The following is a 21,747-nucleotide window of genomic DNA, read 5'->3' as shown; positions in this document are numbered from 1 at the left end:
GTGGGGCAGTGGGATTAGTTTGGGATTGATACAGGGCTATGGGGACAGAGCGGGGCAGTGGGATTAGTTTGGGATTGATACAGGGCTATGGGGAGAACGCAGGACAGTGTGATTAGTGTGGGATTGATACAGGGCTATGGGGGCGAGAGCAGGGCAATGGGATTGATACAGGGCTATGGGGGAGAGCGCGGAGCAGCGGGATTAGTATTGGATTGATGCAGGGCTATGGGGGAGAGCGGGGCAGTGGGATTAGTTTGGGATTGAGACAGGGCTATGGGGGAGCGAGCAGGGCAGTGGGATTAGTATTAGATTGAGACGGCTATGGGGAGAGAGCGGGACAGTGGGATTAGTGTGGGATTGATACAGCGCTATGGGGAGAGAGCGGGGCAGTGGGATTAGTTTGGGAATTGATACAGGGCTATGGGAAGCGAGCGGGGCAGTGGGATTAGTATTGGATTGATACAGGGCGATGGGGATAGAGCAGTGCAGTGGGATTAGTTTGGCATTGATACAGGGCTATGGTGAGAGAGCAGGACAGTGGGATTCGTTTGGAGATTGATACAGGGCTATGGTGAGAGAGCGGGACAGTGTGATTAGTTTCGAGATTGATACAGGGCTATGGTGAGAGAGCGGGACAGTGGGATTAGTTTGGGATTGATACAGGGCTATGGGGAGAGAGCGGGGCAGTGGGATTAGTTTGGGGATTGAAACAGGGCTATGGGGAGGGAGTGGGACAGTGTGATTAGTTTGGAATTGATACAGGGCTATGGGGAGAGCGCAGGGCAGTGGGATTAGTGTGGGATTGATACAGGGCTATGGGGAGAGAGCGGGGCAGTGGGGTTAGTATTGGATTGATACAGGGCTATGGGAAACGAGCGGGGCAGTGGGATTAGTATTGGATTGGTACAGGGCTATGGGGATGGAGTGGGGCAGTGGGATTAGTATTGGTTTGATACAGGGCTATGGGGAGAGCGGGGCAGTGGGATTGGTATTGGATTGATACAGGGCTATGGGGAGAGAGCGGGGCAGTGGGATTAGTATTGGATTGATGCAGGGCTATGGGGAGAGAGCGGGGCAGTGGGATTAGTATTGGATTGATGCAGGGCTATGGGGAGAGCGGGACAGTGGGATTAGTATTGGTTTGATACAGGGCTATGGGGAGAGCGGGGCAGTGGGATTAGTATTGGATTGATGCAGGGCTATGGGGAGAGAGCGGGGCAGTGGGATTGGTATTGGATTGATACAGGGCTATGGGGAGAGAGCGGGGCAGTGGGATTAGTATTGGATTGATGCAGGGCTATGGGGAGAGAGCGGGGCAGTGGGATTAGTATTGGATTGATGCAGGGCTATGGGGAGAGCGGGACAGTGGGATTAGTATTGGTTTGATACAGGGCTATGGGGAGAGCGGGGCAGTGGGATTAGTATTGGATTGATGCAGGGCTATGGGGAGAGAGCAGGGCAGTGGGATTAGTTTGGGAATTGATACAGGGCTATGGGAAGCGAGCGGGGCAGTGGGATTAGTATTGGATTGATACAGGGCTATGGGGAGAGAGCGGGACAGTGGGATTAGTATTGGATTGATGCAGGGCTATGGGGAGAGCGGGACAGTGGGATTAGTATTGGATTGATGCAGGGCTATGGGGAGAGAGCAGGGCAGTGGGATTAGTTTGGGAATTGATACAGGGCTATGGGAAGCGAGCGGGGCAGTGGGATTAGTATTGGATTGATACAGGGCTATGGGGATAGAGCGGGGCAGTGGGATTAGTATTGGATTGATACAGGGCTATGGGGATAGAGTGGGGCAGTGGGATTAATATTGGATTGATACAGGGCTATGGGGAGAGAGCGGGACAGTGGGATTAATATTGGATTGATACAGGGCTATGGGAAGCGAGCGGGGCAGTGGGATTAGTATTGGTTTGATACAGGGCTATGGGGAGAGAGCGGGACAGTGGGATTAATATTGGATTGATACAGGGCTATGGGGATAGAGCGGGACAGTGGGATTAGTATTGGATTGATACAGGGCTATGGGAAGCGAGCGGGGCAGTGGGATTAGTATTGGTTTGATACAGGGCTATGGGGAGAGAGCGGGACAGTGGGATTAGTATTGGTTTGATACAGGGCTATGGGAAGCGAGCGGGGCAGTGGGATTAGTGTGGGATTGATACAGGGCTATGGGGAGAGAGCGGTGCAGTGGGATTAGTATTGGTTTGATACAGGGCTATGGGGATAGAGCGGTGCAGTGGGATTAGTATTGGATTGACACAGGACTATGGGGATAGAGCGGGACAGTGGGATTAGTATTGGATTGATACAGGGCGATGGGGCTAGAGCGGGGCAGTGGGGTTAGTGTGGGATTGCTCTTGAAAAGAGTTGGCAGACACGATGGGCGGAATGGCCATCTCCTGAGCTCTAAACCTCTGTTGTTCTAGTGCTGTGGGTTCCATGTTTGGTTCCTCGCCGCTCCTGAAGGTGCTGAGCGTTGCTGGGGTACGATTCCACAGGTAATGTAGCAGCCCCTCCCAAAGGCTCCATCAAGAGCTGTTCACCTTGTGATCTCAATGTGTCAGCTGTTTGAGCTTCATTGGAGCAGGGAATTCTCCCAGGGGTCATTTGGAGGTGGGCGTTGCTGGCAAGGCTGGCACTTATTGCCTGTCCCTCGTTGCCCTGAGAAGGTGGTGGTGAGCTGCCGCCGCCTTGAACTGAGGGGCTTGCTGGGCCATTTCAGAGGGCAGTGAAGAGTCGACCACCTTGGTGTGGGACTGGAGTCACATATCGGCCCAGACCGGGTAAGGGCGGCAGGTTTCCTTCCCTAAAGGACATTGTTATGACAATCTGACAGCTTCACGATCACTTATATTGATAACCAGATTTTTGTTTCCAGATTCTTTTAAAGTTAATTCCAATTCTCAAGACTGCCAATGATTGGATTTAAACTCGGCTTCTCTGTGATGTAGCCCAGGCCTCTGGATTACTAGTCCAGAGTTTAACCACTTCGTACTCCTAAAGTACTCGAGTGCCCCCTACGGCCCTGACTGTGGCCAGTTAACTCGGCTCAAACAGGGAGAAGCAGCCAGAACTTCTGCTCTGTCTGTCTCAGACGCAAAATATTTTACCAGGAACTCCCCATCACTGAACAATCTGAGCTGGAGTCATTAATCTGGGGGTACCTCACCTTCAGTGGTTCTGATTTACTTCCTTGTTTCGGCTTTCTCGCTCTCTGCTACTCTGTTCACCTCGGCAGACAGCGATCTCCCTGACGGTTCAGCGGTTGAATGTTACTGAGCCCTACATCTCTCTGCCTTCCCCAATCCAGGGGCGCTGGTACCCAACGCTCGGCCGAGATCAGTGCAGCACAGACAGGAGATTGGGGGCCACCTTAAGCAGCTGGGCCTTGAGATTGGGGAAGAAGGGGAAATTGAGCAGGAATCTTACATGTCTTTTTCCTCTCTCACCTTCCAGGACTAAATGAAGAGCTGTCTTTGGACACGATCTTTTTCCCCACCGTTCCCGGGTTAGATCACCGAGCTGTGTGCTCTGCCAAGCACGACAACACTCTGGTCTCCATTGTGGCTCATGGAGGACCGTCCCGCGTTGACACGGACTCTGCAGAGAGCGCCTCGCCTTCTCCTGGTAAATGTTCCTTCCAGCTCTCTCTCTCTCTTCCTCCTCTCCCAAAGACACCGACTCTCACTGGACACAGGGACCCGACTGCCCACTGATACCTCATCCCAGGCCCCACTCTTCTTTTGTGAGTCTGGAATCACATCGAATGTACAGCGCAGAAACTGGCCCGTGCCGGTGTTTAGGCTCCACACCAGCCTCCTCCCACCCCTCTTCATCTCAGCCCATCAACCGGCCTATTTCTTTCTTCCTCGTGTTTATCCAGCTTCCTCTTAAATGCATCGATACTATTCGCCTCAACCACTCCCTGTGGGAGCGAGTTCCACATTCTCACCACTCTCTGGGTAAAGAAGTTTCTTCTGAATTCCCGATTGGATTTATCAGTGACCATCTTATATTGATGGCCCCTAGTTCTGGTCTCCTCCACAAGTGGAAACATCTTCTCTACGTGCACCCTATCGAACCCTTTCACAATCTTAAAGACTTATATCAGGTCGCCCCCTCAGCCTTCTCTTTTCTAGTGAAAAGAGCCCCAGCCTGTTCAGTTGAGAGATGAAGTGAGCTCGCAGGATAGTGACATGGGCCAGTCTTATTTTCTCGCCAGAAGAGGGAGCTCTTGCACCGTGTCTTCCCGTTGAAGGAAGTGAAATAAGCAGACCGTGTAATTCAGTTGCCGGTCAAGCCTTTCCCCACCGGCTCAGCGAGTTTAACCAGCAAATCCTGGTCTGTACAGGGATAGCCGAGGCAGTGGCAGGAGCACGCAATTGGTCTCGGTAAACTTCAGCTCATCCAAAACTCGGCTGTCTGTATCTCAACTCGTACCAAGTCCCGTTCACCCATCACCCCGTGTCCGCTGACCTGCGTTTGCTTCCGGTCCAGCAACACCTAAAAATTTAAAACTCTCAGCCTTGTGTTCAAATCCCTCCATGGTCCTCGCCCCCCTCCCTATCTCTGTAACCTCCTTCAGCCCCACAACTCCCCCCCCCCCCCCCCCCCGAGATCTCTGCGCTCCTCCAATTCCGCCCTCTTGCGCATCTCCCGATTTCCATCGCTCCACCATTGGCGGCCGTGCCTTCAGCTGCCTGGGGCCCGAGCTCTGGAATTTCCTCCTCTCTCCTCCTTTAAGACGCTCCTTAAAACCCACATCTTTGACCAAGCTTTTGGTCACCTATCCTATTATCTTGGTGTCAAATTTTATCTGATAAAGCTCCTGTGAAGCCCCTTGGCATGTTTTACTACATTAAAGGCGCTAGATAAATGCCAGTTGTTGTTAATAGGAGCATGCAATTCGCCTCAGCACACTGGGCTGGAGAGCAGGAAATCAGCTAGGACTCTCGCTCCTGTTCATCAACAGATAGCCTCAAGTGGAAAGCCCCGACCCCAGTCGCACAGCCCACTGATTGGGCTCTCGCATGGCGGTGACTGTGGACTCCATTGACAGGGAAAGCTGACCAAAGAAAGAACCAGCATTTCTACAGCACCTGTCATGTCCTCAGGACGTCCCAAAGCGCTTTACAGCCAATGAAGTAGCCGTTGTTGTAATTTTCACACAGCAAGATCAAACAGACTTTGCAGTGTGACAATGGCCGGATTATGTGCCCGAATTATGAGCTCAAGTCTCTGGAGTGGGACTTGAACCTCCTGACTCGGAGGCGAGAGACCCACGCATGACCCTGTGTTGGAAACCAAACGAAACAAAGAAGGGAAAATAGGCTTGACAATTTTTATTTAAAGTATTTATTTAAAGTATTGATTATTGGCAGGTGACGTTCTCAGATCAGCTGCCGGCCTGGAGGAGATGCTGTTCATCTTTGTCCTCGACCTCTGCAGCCAAGGAGACGCCAGTGTTGAAGTCGCGCTCAGTCGTGCCTACGTCCAGCACCGAGCTCTCTGAACAATGCAGGCCTTTCGTTTTTCCATCTTGATGCCAGCAGTATTCGCCCGGACTGGATCGATGCAGTCCGGGTTACAGTGGAATTTTAAATTATTTTAATGCTGTTTTCTTTCTGGATTTCTAAAAAGAAAAATTATGTTTGGGTTCCTGTGGAACGATATCAATCTCTGTCATTTCTTGCCATTAGAGGTAGTAAATTCATGAGCTGTGAATGGAGACCCTCCCCTCACACTCCTCTATAACTGGGACATGGGTGTTTGAGGGAGCTTCACTCTGTGTCTAACCCGTGCTGTACCTGCCCTGGGAGTGTTTGATGGGACAGTGTAGAGAGAGCTTTACTCTGTATCTAACCCGTGCTGTACCTGCCCTGGGAGTGTTTGATGGGACAGTGTAGAGGGAGCTTTACTCTGTATCTAACCAGTGCTGTACCTGCGTGATGGGACAGTGTAGAGGGAGCTTTACTCTGTATCTAACCCGTGCTGTACCTGTCCTGGGAGTGTTTGATGGGACAGTGTAGAGGGAGCTTTACTCTGTATCTAACCCGTGCTGTACCTGCCCTGGGAGTGTGTGATGGGACAGTGTAGAGGGAGATTTACTCTGTATCTAACCTGTGCTGTACCAGCCCTGGGAGTGTTTGATGGGACAGTGTAGAGGGAGCTTTACTCTGTATCTAACCCGTGCTGTACCTGCCCCGGGAGTGTTTGATGGGACAGTGTAGAGGGACTGTGCTGACATGTACTGAGTGAAGGCCCAGGTTTTATTTCTGGTGTATACTGAGCTGTTCTGACCAACTGACTCAGGATAGGTCCAATATCATGTTAGGTGGGGGGCGGGCGGGGGAAAGAGACTCCAGAGGAGAAAAAAACAGCAGATATATTTTTTTAGGCGACTTGTTTATCATGGAAAAGTTGAGTGAAAAATATGCATTTGTTGTATATTGATTATTTGTATCATAACTGACAAACAACTGTGGGAAGAAAAAACATTATGTTGAAAGAAAGGGTTAAATCTACTGTTTCTACAGCGGTGGGGGTGTTGGAGGACTGTGTTTCTACAGCGGTGGGGGCGGGGGGTTAGAGGACTGTGTTTCCCAGTTTCTGCGGGAAGATACGCTTTAGGTTTGATTTTTCTGCCTGTGTCTTTCGCTATCCTGATTATAAACCCAATTCTCACACTTGCGGTTGGTGAGTTTCCCTCCAAGTGCCACTCTTCTGGTCTCCCACATACTTGTGCTTCCCTGTCTCCGAATCCCAGTGTGCAACTCTCTCACACTCACAGATAGAGGCTACACTGTGAGTGCAAACGCTTAACTTTGTGCTTCTGCTGACTCATTTTCCCTCCCCCCCCCCCCCTCTTCAGAGCTTCTTGCGCCCAGTGTCGCTGCCCTCTGCGACTCTGGATGTTTTTGTGGGTGTTGCTCTATTGCCCGTCTCCTGAGGGCGCTGAGTCATGCCCGGGTCTGATCCCACAGGGCAGTGGCAGCCCGGCTGAGAGTCAGGTGGGCTATTTGGCACGGAGGGGCTGCACAGCCGACCTTAATCCTGTTCCCACCGGTCACTGCTAATGCCAACCTCTCTGCTCACCGCCCCATCCCAATTTTATCAAACCATTTATGTCGCTGCCTAAGTCGAGATCACCAACGCAAACATTCAGTGGATTGACTGTGGGGCATCTGTAGTGTCAGCCAGTGGTTCACACTCTCGCCTCGGAGGGTTGTGGGTTAAAGTCTCACTCCAGAGACTTGAGCACAAAAATCCAGGCTGACACTCCCCGTGCAGCGCGGAGGAGGGAGTGCTGCACAGCCGGAGGTGCCGTCGTTCGGATGAGTCGTTAAACCCAGGCCCCGTCTGCTCTACTGAATGAGCCAGAGCTCCAGCCCGGGTAGTTTACCTGAGGAATTAGAGTTTGCCAGAATCTCAGTGCTTTCACCCCATAGACAGGAAACCAGTCCACGTGGCTCGGAGTCTGCTGTTCCTAGTGAGAGCGTCAACGATTGGTGCAGCCTGCTCTGACCCTGTGATTGTTTCTTGAACTACTGTATATTGTGAAAAGTTACTTCAACAAGAAACTATTTTGATAAAAGTTTGTAGAGTTTGACCCGAGTTCTGTGCTCCCCAGTTATTCCAACGTGTTTTCGGCTCAGTCTGTGAGGGAAGTGGATCCCAGTGAACCTCTGGCTTATTTATAAAAGGAGTAAAGCAGCTAAAAATGAACTAGAATCGATCGCAGAAAGTGAGGATGGAAAGGCAAATGGGAATTGGTGCCGCGTGAGCGCAAATGGCCCAGAAATTCGGGTCTCCACGGGTGAGTCCGCACGGGGTACTCGCCCGTAGGCCCAATGGAAGTGCCGGTTTCCTGCATGCACTGCGCATGCGCGGGAAACCGGAACATCCGTTCCCCTGAAAGCAGGGGTTCAGAGGTGGAACGCGTGCGCCGGAGAGGCAGCGCGTGCGCATTCAACTTACGGTTTTTTGCAAGTTTCTCTGGAGGGTAAGTCTCCAGGAGTTACACTTTTAAAAAGCAGGCGCAAGGCCTGCTTTTAACAAGGTAAGTGGTGAATTAATTAAAACATTTTTTCCACAGGTTTATTATTTTTAAATACTTTAAAGGTAAGTTTATTTTTAGCCCCGTTAGAAAATGTAATTAATTTTTCAAAAATTTAAATTGTTTAAAAAAGTTATTTCATGTAATTTATAGTTATTTTAAAAATGTGATTTTTTTAAACATTTATTTGAAGTTTTAGTGATGTTTTGGGGCTTATAGTATTTATAGGTTTGACAGGTCACTTATGAATGAAGCATTCCCTGCTACCATTGGCTCTCCATGGCCCACGTGATCCCAGGGGACGCATCGAACTAACTGCACCCTGGGATACGCAAGCACTGCGCGCCGGCAGTTGGAGGCGACCCAGGATCGGAATCCCCTGCGGGCCCACAGCGCAACGGCCGGCGCGCTAGGTAAGTGCAGGTTGGGGGCTTGCACCCGCGGGAAGCCCCCCCGACCCGAATTTCTGGGCCAATAACTCGGGCACGCTTCGTGCTCTGATCGTTCACAAGTGACTCGTGTTGGAAGGTTTGTGGGTGCAGGCAGTGAGTGAGGACAGGGCCGTGATCAAACAGCTGGTGACACCCTGTCATTCAGAAGGATGGTCAACCATTAACTCTACTGTCAGCTGTGGCTCCGTGGGTCGCACCCTCGCTTGAGTCAGAGGGTTGTAGGTTCAAGTCCCACTCCAGAGACTTGAGCATATAATCCAGGCTGACACTCCCAGTGCAGTACTGAGGGAGCGCCGTGCTGTCGAATGAGACGTTAAACCGAGGCCCCGTCTGCACTCTCAGGTGGGTGTATAAGATCTCGCGGCCACTATTTCGAAGAAGAGCAGGGGAGTTCTCCCCCGTGTCCTGGGCCAGTATTTCTCCCTCGACCAACATCACTAAAAGAGATTATCTGGTCATTATCTAGTTGCTGTCTGTGGGAGCTTGCTGTGCACAAATTGGCTGTCCATTGCCTACATAAACAGTGATTACCCTTCAAAAAATACTTCATTGGCTGTAAAGTGGTTGGGAGAACGCTGCCGAAATGCAAGTCCTTTTTCATAGTCCCTGTTGGGGAGAAGAGGATAGATCGAAGCTGCTATAAAATGTTGAATACCAAACTGTTCCTACTTGTGGTTTGGCATCCCAGCCGAAGGGGCAAGTGGTGGGAGGCTGATTGTCCCCAGACTCATGCACCTTCTGCCAGCCAATTCAAAATGACATGGGGCAGAGAGAGACGGGCTTAGATCAGTTCCTCAGTTGTAGCAGTCACCATAGCTGGCTGTGCTGTACCTGACCGCAGTGGGAAACACGAACGCCCCATTCACCTCGACCAGCACACAGTCCAGTACTGACTTGTTGAAGAACATTCCCCAACTCGGCTTGTACTGAAATGTCTGGGCAGCTGGCAGTAAATGGCCACTGCAGTGTCAGGATTTAGTAATCACCTACAACGCCTAGGCTCCCTAATGAGTTCTCTCGATTTGCTTTAATTCTCCCATCGGCTGCGAATGAGCAGCAACTTAAGTTAAAGGCTCTGCTAAATCTCTGGGTCTGAGGGGTGGAGAGGGGGGTGTGCGGATTTCAGGGGACTGGGAAGAATCTCTCGCCACACGCGTCGATATTTAACAGAGGAAGCAGAACACTGCGGATGCTGGAAATACTCAGGTCAGGCAGCATCTGCGGAGAGAGAAACAGAGTTAACGTTTCAGGTCAAATGACCTTTCGCCAGGACTGAGCATCGACCTGAAACATTAACTCGGTTTCTCTCTCCACAGATGCTGCCTGACCTGCTGAGTGTTTCCAATATTTAACAGAGGGCTTCGCAATATATTGCACCACACTTTACTAAGTTGGTAAAATCCAGGAACGTACAAGGCTACAACAGTTGATACAATGATGTCCTTCCCTACATTACAACAGCGGCTACACTTCAAAAAGTACTTCGTTGGCTGTGAAGCGCTTTGGGACATTCGTGAAAGGCGCTGGAGAAATGCAAGTCTTTTTTTGTCATGGCTGTTTTTTTAGATTTATTTTTTTTATACTCAGTTTTCATAAAGCAGTGAAAACTCCGAGGGCACGATTGGATGTGGCCGCCACAGCCGATGGCCAATTGTGTATTGTACCCCAGTCCTGACTGGCTTGTTGGAGCCTCCTCTTTAGTTTTCTCCCTCATTGGGCTTCGATTCCTTTGTCTCTTCATTCTATTGGCAGTCCTTTGCTTTCCGACATCTCCATTCGAGCTGTCAGTAGCCCAACCACCTGCTGCTCGTTTTATTGGGTTACTTTAAGGACGGTCCCTGCAGACAAATGAAAGCTGGCAAGAAGATTTAAAGGATTATCCATCATCAGAGGCTTTGAGGATTCCTGGATTAGAGAGACGGCTTGTAGGAAATCCAGCCCCAAACACCAGAAACACGGACTCTGAATATCTAACGCACAAGCTGCCGTCATCTCAGTACTGCTGAGCATAGATAGACTGGTCAGCTTCCTCGCCTCAATATGATGCTTGGAGCCAGGGCACCGTTCTACAGGTGCTGTCGGTCCTCAGGATCCTTCTCCAAGTGACAGTCGTTTACACATGAACACAGATAGGCTATTCGACAGTAAAAGGATAACATCCAACCCCTCGATCCTGCCCACTATCAATGTGCAACAGAGGAAGGTTGAATGGAGATTTAATTGAGGTGTATAAAATGATGAGGGGCCGAGATAGAGTGGATAGGAAGGACCCATTTCCCTCAGCAGAGGGGTCAAAAATCAGGGGGCAGAGATTTCAAGTAATCGGTAGAAGGATTAGAGGGGAGTTGAGAATACTTTTCACCCAGAGGGTGGTGGGGGTCTGGAACTCACTACCTGAAAGGGTGGGCGAGGCAGAAACCCTCACCACATTTAAAAAGTACTTGGATATGCACTTGAAGTGCTTATGGACCAGGAGCTGGAAAGTGGGATTAGGCTGGATCGCTCTTTTTCAGCCGGCGTGATGGGCCGAATGGCCTCCTTCTGCTCCGTAAATTTCTGTGATTCTAAGGGTGGGTTGCGCAGGAACAGGAAGAGGCCATTCAGCCCCTCGAGCCTGTTCCACCATTCAATGAGATCAGGGCCGATCTGTATCTTAACTCCATCTGCCCGCCTTGGTTCCGTAACCCTTAATACCCTTACCTAACAAAAATCTTATCAATCTCAGTTCTGAAAGTTTCAATTGACCCCCGGCCTCGACAGCTTTTTGGGGGAGAGAGTTCCAGATTTCCACCCCCCTTTGTGTGAAGAAGTGCTTCCCGACATCACCCCTGAACGGCCTGGCTCTAATTTTAAGGCCCTGCCCTCTTGTTCTGGACTCTGCCCGGCAGAGGAAATAGGTTATTAGACTGGGATCAGGAGCAGGGGCCCTGACTGAATTTCCCCTCTAACCCAGAGGACACCAGTTGTCTCAACCCAGCTTATTCACCACAGGCTGGGGCAACACTTAGCTACGAGATTCCTCATCTGTGTCACTTAGCTATTAGCTGGATAAACTCAGCAAGTGATGGAGGTCCCATGGTTATATATTATAGAAAATTGTATACCACAATTAAAATCATAAAAAGATAAGTCAGAAGAATTCAGTAATAAAACTGGTAATAGTGACCGGATCGCTCTCCCTTTTGCCATTTTGAAATTAGACCTTTACCTGATGCAACATTGAGGGAACTTGCATTTTTGCTTTTTATTGTAATTTAAATCAGATTTACAAATGTATCGTGAAGTGGCAGAGTCACAAATGGCATCCTCTGTGATTGTGGTAAACTATCCTTTCCTCAGCCTGTCTGCAACCTTTGACACAATTGCCCACACCATCCTCCTCCATCGCCTCTCCTCTGTCATCCAGCTGGGTGGCACTGCCCTCGCCTGGTTCCACTTCGATCTATCCAGTCGTAGCCAGAGAATCGCCTGAAATGGCTTCTCCTCCCACTCCCTCTGGAGTTTCCCCCCAAGGATCAGCCCTCTCCTATTTCACATCTACACGCTGCCCCTCGGCGACATCATCTGAAAACACATCAGGTTCAACATGTACGCTGACGACACCCAGCTCTACCTCAGCACCATCTCTCTCGACCCCTCCACTGCTTCTGATGTCACGCTGCTTGTCCAACATTGTCCTGGGGATGAGCAGAAATGTCCTACAATTTAACACTGGGAAGACTGAAGCTGTTGTCTTTGGTCCCTGCCACAAACTCCGTTCCCCAGCCACCGACTCCATCCCTCTCCCTGGCCACTCACTGTCCGAGGCTGAACCTGACTGTTCACATCCTTGGTATCATATTTGAACTTGAGCTGAGCTTGCGACCACATATCCTCTCCGTCACAAAGACCGCCTCCGCCCCTGCCTACCTCAGTCCATCTGCTGCTGAAACCCTCATCCTTGCCTTTGTTACCTCCAAACTCGACTATTCCAACACACTCCTGGCCGACTTCCCATCTTCCACACTCTATAAACTGGAGCTCGTCTAAAACTCTGCTGCCCGTATCCTATCGCACACCAAGTCCCTTTCACCCATGGCCCCTGTGCTCGCTGACCAACGTTGCCTCCCGGTCCACCAACACTTTGATTTTAAAACTCTCACCCATGTTTTCAATTCCCTCCATGGCCTCACCCCTCCCTACCTCCAGCCCTACCGATCTCTGCGCTCCTCCAATTCTGGCCTCGTGAGCATCCCTGTTTTTCTTGGCCGCACCATTGGCAGCCGTGCCTTCAGCTGCCTGGGCCCTACGCTCTGGAATTCTACTGGCTGAACCTCTCCGCCTCTCTCTCCCCTTTAAGACATTCCTTGAAACCTCCCTCTGTGACCAAGCTTTGGTCACCGGTCCCAATGTCTCAAGTGGCTCGGTGTCAAGTTTTGTTTGATAATCGCTCCTGTGAAGCACCTTGGGACATTTTACTAGGTTAAAGGCGCTGTATAAATGCAAGTTGTTGCTGTTATAAAACCGTGAGTGACAACTGATGAAGGGGGTCCCTGTTTATGGTCTGGTGGACAGACACGATACACTAGCTGTTGATGCTCGTGCTCAATGGGAAAGGGCAAGGGCCGCGCCCTCTGCTTGGTGACCCCGGATTGATTCTTTCCCCGTAGGTGTCAATGCGGCTGTCAGTCGCCAGCTTTCTGCCCTTCACTTTGTTTCCGACTGGGGCCTTTTCTCTTCCCTCGAAAGCTCCCTGGGATTCCCCAAAGGAGGTCGAGGAATGCCTCCTGCCATGCCCCCCGGGGCTATGCTCCAATGGATCCGAACAAGGCCTCTCGTTAACCCAGCGCGGCCTACAAAACAAACGCAGCTCGGCCCCCATACAAGCAGCAGACAAAGGGAACAGGAGCGGTAAAGAAGGGAATCAGTCAGTCACTGGCCTAAATACATTTACCTACCGCAGGGGTCAGGCAGGTCGGCCCAGAGCAGGTTGAGTCCGACAGCCCCAAGCCAGTTGAATAAAGGCCGTACCGAAATTTAGCTGTCAAACACCTGTAGTCTTCATTACAACGTCGAAACCCCTTCTCTCTCCCACTTCAGGAATGTGTCGCCAGGACCTTCAGTCTATGCTCCATCCTGTCTAAAGAGGCTAAAAATAAAATAAAAGTCGACAGACTAAAACTCAGCAAGCTACGTTTAAAATAGTCCCAACGAGAAAGCTACAAAAAAAGGCTGGAACTGATCAAATTTCAGTGATATTTCTCATAGAAACCTACAGCACAGGAGGAGGCCATTCGGCCCATCGTGCCTGTGCCGGCTCTTTGAACGAGCTCTCCGATTAGTCCCACTCCCCCCTGCTCTTTCCCCACAGCCCTGCAAATCTTTTCTCTTCAAGTATTTCTCCAATTCCCCTTTTGAAAGTTACTATTGAATCTACTTCCACCGCCCTTTCAGGCAGCGCGTTCCAGATCATTTAAAGGGAAGTTAGATAAGCTTTCAGCCCATGGTAGCTATACACCGAGTCACAGAGCAGGATGTTAGCAGTGGGAGCTGGACACACAAGTAATGTTTTTTGTTGGGGGGGGGGGGGGGGGGGGGGGGGGGGTTAGTACACAAACATAGCTGGAACAAACATCACCAGCTGTGGCCACACAGTGAAGACCAAAGCGGGGGTGTAACGGAGCTGGCTGCACGTTAGTTAACGCTCGCAATGCCCGTCAGGAAATAGCAACCGTTGGAGTGGTACAGGCCCCAGAGGGCTGTTGCCAACCCTCCAGGAATGCCCTAGAGTCTCCAGGAACGGAAGCCGAATCTCCTGGGCCCCGCTGCGAGCGACTCCGGGAGAAAATCGTAGGGACATTGAAAAACATGCCGATATTTTCATTTTCTTTCCACACTTTTCATTGGTTGTAACTAGGGTGAGGGAAATGGAGATGGGGAGGGGGGGAACGATTGACTGGAAATCTCCAGTCACGCGTCCAACCAGAGTTGGCGCGGCTAGGCCCCAGTGAGTTACGCTGGGCTACGTCATGTGATACATTTCCCATAAATATCCGATTACAAATCAATACCGTCACATCTGTGGAGTCTCTCTGATGACAGCTCTGCCTGTCCCAGCCGCCCCTAACATTGGGAGGACTCTGCCAATTAAATACAGCGTGGAGAGCAGGGAGGAGAAGGTGAGGCATGTTTGCAGCCCAGGTGAGAGAGAGAGTGTGTCAGTGTGTGAGAGAGAGAGAGTGTGTCAGTGTGTGAGAGAGAGAGTGTGTCAGAATGTGTGTGAGAGAGAGAGTGTGTCAGTGTGTGTGAGAGTGTGTCAGTGTGTGTGAGAGAGTGTGTCAGTGTGTGTGAGAGTGTGTCAGTGTGTGTGAGAGTGTGTCAGTGTGTGTGAGAGTGTGTCAGTGTGTGTGAGAGAGTGTGTCAGTGTGAGAGAGAGTGTGTCAGTGTGTGTGAGTGTGTGTCAGTGTGTGTGAGAGAGTGTGTCAGTGTGTGTGAGAGAGTGTGTCAGTGTGAGAGAGAGTGTGTCAGTGTGAGAGAGAGTGTGTCAGTGTGTGTGAGAGTGTGTGTCAGTGTGTGTGAGAGAGTGTGTCAGTGTGTGTGAGAGAGTGTGTCAGTGTGTGTGAGAGTGTGTGTCAGTGTGTGTGAGTGTGTCAGTGTGTGTGAGAGAGTGTCAGTGTGTGTGAGAGTGTGTCAGTGTGTGAGAGAGTGTGTCAGTGTGTGTGAGAGTGTGTGTCAGTGTGTGTGTGAGAGTGTGTGTGAGAGAGAGTGTGTGAGAGTGTCAGTGTGTGTGTGTGTGTGTGTGAGAGAGTGTGTCAGTGTGTGAGAGAGAGTGTGTCAGTGTGTGTGAGAGAGTGTGTGAGAGAGTGTGTCAGTGTGTGAGAGAGAGAGTGTGTCAGTGTATGTGAGTGTGTGTGTCAGTGTGTGTGAGAGAGTGAATCAGTGTGTGTGAGAGAGTGTGTCAGTGTGTGAGAGTGTGTCAGTGTGTGTGAGAGTGTGTGTCAGTGTGTGTGAGAGTGTGTCAGTGTGTGAGAGAGTGTGTCAGTGTGTGTGTGTGTGTGTGTGTGAGAGAGTGTGTCAGTGTGTGTGAGAGAGTGTGTCAGTGTGTGAGAGTGTGTCAGTGTGTGAGAGAGAGTGTCAGTGTGTGTGAGAGAGAGAGTGTGTCAGTGTGTGTGAGAGAGAGTGTGTCAGTGTGCGTCAGTGTGTGAGAGAGTGTCAGAATGTGTGTGAGAGAGTGTGTCAGAATGTGTGTGAGAGAGAGAGTGTGTCAGAATGTGTGTGAGAGAGAGAGTGTGTCAGTGTGTGTGAGAGAGAGAGTGTGTCAGTGTGTGTGAGAGAGTGTGTGTCAGTGTGTGAGAGAGAGTGTGTCAGTGTGAGAGAGAGTGTGTCAGTGTGTGTGAGAGTGTGTGTCAGTGTGTGTGAGAGAGTGTGTCAGTGTGTGTGAGAGAGTGTCAGTGTGTGTGAGAGAGAGTGTCAGTGTGAGAGTGTGTCAGTGTGTGTGTGTGTGTCAGTGTGTGTGAGAGTGTGTCAGTGTGTGTGAGAGTGTCAGTGTGTGTGAGAGTGTGTGTCAGTGTGTGTGAGAGAGTGTCAGTGTGTGTGACAGTGTGTGTGAGAGTGTGTCAGTGTGTGTGAGAGAGTGTCAGTGTGTGTGAGAGTGTGTGTCAGTGTGTGTGAGAGAGTGTGTCACTGTGTGTGAGAGAGAGTGTCAGTGTGAGAGAGAGTGTGTCAGTGTGTGTGAGAGAGTGTGTCAGTGTGAGAGAGTGTGTCAGTGTGTGTGTCAGTGTGTGTGAGAGAGTGTGTCAGTGTGTGTGAGAGAGAGTCAGTGTGAGAGAGTGTGTCAGTGTGTGTGAGTGTGTGTCAGTGTGTGTGAGAGAGTGTGTCAGTGTGTGTGAGAGAGTGTGTCAGTGTGTGAGAGAGTGTGTCAGTGTGTGTGAGAGTGTGTCAGTGTGTGTGAGAGTGTGTGTCAGTGTGTGTGTGAGAGTGTGTGTCAGTGTCAGTGTGTGTGTGTGTGTGTGAGAGAGTGTGTCAGTGTGTGTGAGAGTGTGTGTCAGTGTGTGTGAGAGTGTGTCAGTGTGTGTGAGAGAGTGTGTCAGTGTGTGAGAGAGTGTGTCAGTGTGTGTGAGAGAGTGTGTCAGTGTGTGTGAGAGAGTGTGTGTGAGAGTGTGTCAGTGTGTGTGTGTGAGAGAGTGTGTCAGTGTGTGAGAGAGTGTGTGTCAGTGTGTGTGTGAGAGTGTGTCAGTGTGTGAGAGTGTGTCAGTGTGTGAGAGAGAGTGTCAGTGTGTGTGAGAGAGAGAGTGTGTCAGTGTGTGTGAGAGAGAGTGTCAGTGTGCGTCAGTGTGTGAGAGAGAGTGTCAGAATGTGTGTGAGAGAGAGTGTGTCAGAATGTGTGTGAGAGAGAGTGTGTCAGAATGTGTGTGAGAGAGAGAGTGTGTCAGAATGTGTGTGTGAGAGAGAGAGTGTGTCAGTGTGTGTGAGAGAGTGTGTCAGTGTGTGAGAGAGTGTGTCAGTGTGTGTGAGAGAGTGTGTCAGAATGTGTGTGAGAGAGAGAGTGTGTCAGAATGTGTGTGTGAGAGAGAGTGTCAGTGTGTGTGAGAGAGTGTGTCAGTGTGTGTGAGAGAGTGTGTCAGTGTGTGTGAGAGTGTGTCAGTGTGTGTGAGAGTGTGTGTCAGTGTGTGTCAGTGTGTGTGAGAGTGTGTCAGTGTGTGTGAGAGTGTGTGTCAGTGTGTGTGAGAGAGTGTGTGTGAGAGTGTCAGTGTGTGTGTGTGTCAGTGTGTGTGAGTGTGTCAGTGTGTGTGAGAGTGTGTGTCAGTGTGTGTGAGAGTGTGTCAGTGTGTGAGAGTGTGAGAGTGTGTGTCAGTGTGTGTGTGAGAGTGTGTGTCAGTGTGTGTGAGAGAGTGTGTGTGAGAGTGTGTGTGTGTGTGAGAGAGTGTGTGTCAGTGTGTGTGAGAGTGTGTCAGTGTGTGTGAGAGAGTGTGTCAGTGTGTGTGAGAGTGTGTCAGTGTGTGTGAGAGAGTGTGTGTGAGAGTGTGTCAGTGTGTGTGTGTGTGTGTGTGTGAGAGAGTGTGTCAGTGTGTGAGAGAGTGTGTGTCAGTGTGTGTGAGAGAGTGTGTCAGTGTGTGAGAGAGAGAGTGTGTCAGTGTGTGTGAGAGAGAGTGTGTCAGTGTGCGTCAGTGTGTGAGAGAGAGAGTGTGTCAGAATGTGTGTGAGAGAGAGAGTGTGTCAGAATGTGTGTGAGAGAGAGAGTGTGTCAGTGTGTGTGAGAGAGAGAGTGTGTCAGTGTGTGTGAGAGAGTGTGTGTCAGTGTGTGAGAGAGAGAGTGTGTCAGTGTGTGTGAGAGTGTGTCAGTGTGTGTGAGAGTGTGTGTCAGTGTGTGTGAGAGAGTGTGTCAGTGTGTGTGAGAGAGTGTGTCAGTGTGTGTGAGAGAGTGTGTCAGTGTGTGTGAGAGTGTGTGTCAGTGTGTGTGAGAGAGTGTGTCAGTGTGTGTGTGTGTGTGTGAGAGTGTGTGTCAGTGTGTGTGAGAGAGTGTGAGAGAGTGTGTCAGTGTGTGTGTGTGTGTGTGTGAGAGTGTGTGTCAGTGTGTGAGAGAGAGTGTCAGTGTGTGTGAGAGAGTGTGTCAGTGTGTGTGAGAGAGTGTGTCAGTGTGTGTGTGTGTGTGTGAGAGTGTGTCAGTGTGTGTGTGTGTGTGTGTGTGTGTCAGTGTGTGAGAGAGAGTGTCAGTGTGTGTGAGAGAGAGTGTCAGTGTGTGAGAGAGTGTGTCAGTGTGTGTGAGAGTGTGTCAGTGTGTGTGAGAGAGTGTCAGTGTGTGTGAGAGAGTGTGTGTGTGAGAGTGTGTCAGTGTGTGTGTGTGAGAGAGTGTGTGAGAGAGTGTGTCAGTGTGTGAGTGTGTCAGTGTGTGAGAGAGAGTGTCAGTGTGTGTGAGAGAGAGTGTGTCAGAATGTGTGTGAGAGAGAGTGTGTCAGAATGTGTGTGAGAGAGAGAGTGTGTCAGTGTGTGTGAGAGAGTGTGTGTCAGTGTGTGAGAGAGAGAGTGTGTCAGTGTGTGTGAGAGAGTGTCAGTGTGTGTGAGAGAGTGTGTCAGTGTGTGTGAGAGTGTGTGTGAGAGTGTGTGTCAGTGTGTGTGTGAGAGTGTGTCAGTGTGTGTGTGTCAGTGTGTGAGAGAGTGTGTCAGTGTGTGAGAGAGAGTGTGTCAGTGTGTGTGAGAGAGTGTCAGTGTGTGAGAGAGAGTGTGTCAGTGTGTGTGAGAGAGTGTGTGTGAGAGAGTGTGTCAGTGTGTGTGAGAGTGTGTGTGAGAGTGTCAGTGTGTGTGAGAGAGTGTGTCAGTGTGTGTGAGAGTGTGTGTCAGTGTGTGAGAGAGAGTGTGTGAGAGAGTGTGTCAGTGTGTGAGAGTGTCAGTGTGTGAGAGAGAGTGTCAGTGTGTGTGAGAGAGAGAGTGTGTCAGAATGTGTGTGAGAGATAGAGTGTGTCAGTGTGTGTGAGAGAGAGTGTGTCAGTGTGTGTGAGAGAGTGTGTCAGTGTGTGTGAGAGTGTGTGTCAGTGTGTGAGAGAGAGTGTGTCAGTGTGAGTGTGTCAGTGTGTGTGAGCGTGTGTCAGTGTGTGTGAGAGTGTGTCAGTGTGTGTGAGAGAGTGTCAGTGTGTGAGAGAGTGTGTCAGTGTGTGTGAGAGTGTGTGTCAGTGTGTGTGTGAGAGTGTGTGTGAGAGAGAGTGTGTGAGAGTGTCAGTGTGTGTGTGTGTGTGTGTGTGAGAGAGTGTGTCAGTGTGTGAGAGAGAGTGTGTCAGTGTGTGTGAGAGAGTGTGTGAGAGAGTGTGTCAGTGTGTGAGAGAGAGAGTGTGTCAGTGTATGTGAGTGTGTGTGTCAGTGTGTGTGAGAGAGTGAATCAGTGTGTGTGAGAGAGTGTGTCAGTGTGTGAGAGTGTGTCAGTGTGTGTGAGAGTGTGTGTCAGTGTGTGTGAGAGTGTGTCAGTGTGTGAGAGAGTGTGTCAGTGTGTGTGTGTGTGTGTGTGTGAGAGAGTGTGTCAGTGTGTGTGAGAGAGTGTGTCAGTGTGTGAGAGTGTGTCAGTGTGTGAGAGAGAGTGTCAGTGTGTGTGAGAGAGAGAGTGTGTCAGTGTGTGTGAGAGAGAGTGTGTCAGTGTGCGTCAGTGTGTGAGAGAGAGTGTCAGAATGTGTGTGAGAGAGTGTGTCAGAATGTGTGTGAGAGAGAGAGTGTGTCAGAATGTGTGTGAGAGAGAGAGTGTGTCAGTGTGTGTGAGAGAGAGAGTGTGTCAGTGTGTGTGAGAGAGTGTGTGTCAGTGTGTGAGAGAGAGTGTGTCAGTGTGAGAGAGAGTGTGTCAGTGTGTGTGAGAGTGTGTGTCAGTGTGTGTGAGAGAGTGTGTCAGTGTGTGTGAGAGAGTGTCAGTGTGTGTGAGAGAGAGTGTCAGTGTGAGAGTGTGTCAGTGTGTGTGTGTGTGTCAGTGTGTGTGAGAGTGTGTCAGTGTGTGTGAGAGTGTCAGTGTGTGTGAGAGTGTGTGTCAGTGTGTGTGAGAGAGTGTCAGTGTGTGTGACAGTGTGTGTGAGAGTGTGTCAGTGTGTGTGAGAGAGTGTCAGTGTGTGTGAGAGTGTGTGTCAGTGTGTGTGAGAGAGTGTGTCACTGTGTGTGAGAGAGAGTGTCAGTGTGAGAGAGAGTGTGTCAGTGTGTGTGAGAGAGTGTGTCAGTGTGAGAGAGTGTGTCAGTGTGTGTGTCAGTGTGTGTGAGAGAGTGTGTCAGTGTGTGTGAGAGAGAGTCAGTGTGAGAGAGTGTGTCAGTGTGTGTGAGTGTGTGTCAGTGTGTGTGAGAGAGTGTGTCAGTGTGTGTGAGAGAGTGTGTCAGTGTGTGAGAGAGTGTGTCAGTGTGTGTGAGAGTGTGTCAGTGTGTGTGAGAGTGTGTGTCAGTGTGTGTGTGAGAGTGTGTGTCAGTGTCAGTGTGTGTGTGTGTGTGTGAGAGAGTGTGTCAGTGTGTGTGAGAGTGTGTGTCAGTGTGTGTGAGAGTGTGTCAGTGTGTGTGAGAGAGTGTGTCAGTGTGTGAGAGAGTGTGTCAGTGTGTGTGAGAGAGTGTGTCAGTGTGTGTGAGAGAGTGTGTGTGAGAGTGTGTCAGTGTGTGTGTGTGAGAGAGTGTGTCAGTGTGTGAGAGAGTGTGTGTCAGTGTGTGTGTGAGAGTGTGTCAGTGTGTGAGAGTGTGTCAGTGTGTGAGAGAGAGTGTCAGTGTGTGTGAGAGAGAGAGTGTGTCAGTGTGTGTGAGAGAGAGTGTCAGTGTGCGTCAGTGTGTGAGAGAGAGTGTCAGAATGTGTGTGAGAGAGAGTGTGTCAGAATGTGTGTGAGAGAGAGTGTGTCAGAATGTGTGTGAGAGAGAGAGTGTGTCAGAATGTGTGTGTGAGAGAGAGAGTGTGTCAGTGTGTGTGAGAGAGTGTGTCAGTGTGTGAGAGAGTGTGTCAGTGTGTGTGAGAGAGTGTGTCAGAATGTGTGTGAGAGAGAGAGTGTGTCAGAATGTGTGTGTGAGAGAGAGTGTCAGTGTGTGTGAGAGAGTGTGTCAGTGTGTGTGAGAGAGTGTGTCAGTGTGTGTGAGAGTGTGTCAGTGTGTGTGAGAGTGTGTGTCAGTGTGTGTCAGTGTGTGTGAGAGTGTGTCAGTGTGTGTGAGAGTGTGTGTCAGTGTGTGTGAGAGAGTGTGTGTGAGAGTGTCAGTGTGTGTGTGTGTCAGTGTGTGTGAGTGTGTCAGTGTGTGTGAGAGTGTGTGTCAGTGTGTGTGAGAGAGTGTCAGTGTGTGTGAGAGTGTGTCAGTGTGTGAGAGTGTGAGAGTGTGTGTCAGTGTGTGTGTGAGAGTGTGTGTCAGTGTGTGTGAGAGAGTGTGTGTGAGAGTGTGTGTGTGTGTGAGAGAGTGTGTGTCAGTGTGTGTGAGAGTGTGTCAGTGTGTGTGAGAGAGTGTGTCAGTGTGTGTGAGAGTGTGTCAGTGTGTGTGAGAGAGTGTGTGTGAGAGTGTGTCAGTGTGTGTGTGTGTGTGTGTGTGAGAGAGTGTGTCAGTGTGTGAGAGAGTGTGTGTCAGTGTGTGTGAGAGAGTGTGTCAGTGTGTGAGAGAGAGAGTGTGTCAGTGTGTGTGAGAGAGAGTGTGTCAGTGTGCGTCAGTGTGTGAGAGAGAGAGTGTGTCAGAATGTGTGTGAGAGAGAGAGTGTGTCAGAATGTGTGTGAGAGAGAGAGTGTGTCAGTGTGTGTGAGAGAGAGAGTGTGTCAGTGTGTGTGAGAGAGTGTGTGT

General features: G+C 50.3%; 2 protein-coding genes and 1 long non-coding RNA gene across 6 annotated transcripts in view; 1 reads left to right on the top strand and 2 right to left on the bottom strand.

Moving 5' to 3' along the window:
• LOC147091065 (RPA-related protein RADX-like) overlaps positions 1-7,623 on the top strand; it is a 53,929-nt gene extending 46,306 nt beyond the window's left edge. For 2 of the 3 annotated variants that reach the window (XM_085977523.1, XM_085977524.1), the window contains exons 14-15: positions 3,466-3,636; positions 5,391-7,623. In XM_085977523.1, the coding sequence (XP_085833649.1) occupies positions 3,466-3,636; positions 5,391-5,521 (302 nt within the window). In that variant the 3' untranslated portion in view covers positions 5,522-7,623. The remainder of the gene's footprint in view (positions 1-3,465; positions 3,637-5,390) is intronic. The other variant, XM_085977525.1, reaches the window with a different exon arrangement.
• The window catches only part of LOC147091062 (uncharacterized), a 261,651-nt gene continuing 245,457 nt past the window's right edge, over positions 5,554-21,747 (bottom strand). The window contains exon 4 of one of the 2 annotated variants that reach the window (XR_015075367.1): positions 5,554-5,641. This is a non-coding gene — a long non-coding RNA (uncharacterized LOC147091062). The remainder of the gene's footprint in view (positions 5,642-21,747) is intronic. The other variant, XR_015075366.1, reaches the window with a different exon arrangement.
• Positions 10,058-21,747, bottom strand: part of LOC147091063 (uncharacterized) — a 167,891-nt gene continuing 156,201 nt past the window's right edge. Inside the window, exon 3 of the mRNA XM_085977007.1 lies at positions 10,058-10,355. The gene's annotated coding sequence lies outside the window, so the exon portion shown is untranslated. The remainder of the gene's footprint in view (positions 10,356-21,747) is intronic.

This window comes from Somniosus microcephalus, unplaced genomic scaffold (assembly GCF_052327205.1).
Source record: "Somniosus microcephalus isolate GS21.2 unplaced genomic scaffold, FLI_Smic_1.0 unresolved_chr4, whole genome shotgun sequence".
Lineage (NCBI taxonomy): Eukaryota > Metazoa > Chordata > Chondrichthyes > Squaliformes > Somniosidae > Somniosus > Somniosus microcephalus.
This window is presented reverse-complemented; position numbering and strand designations above follow the sequence as displayed.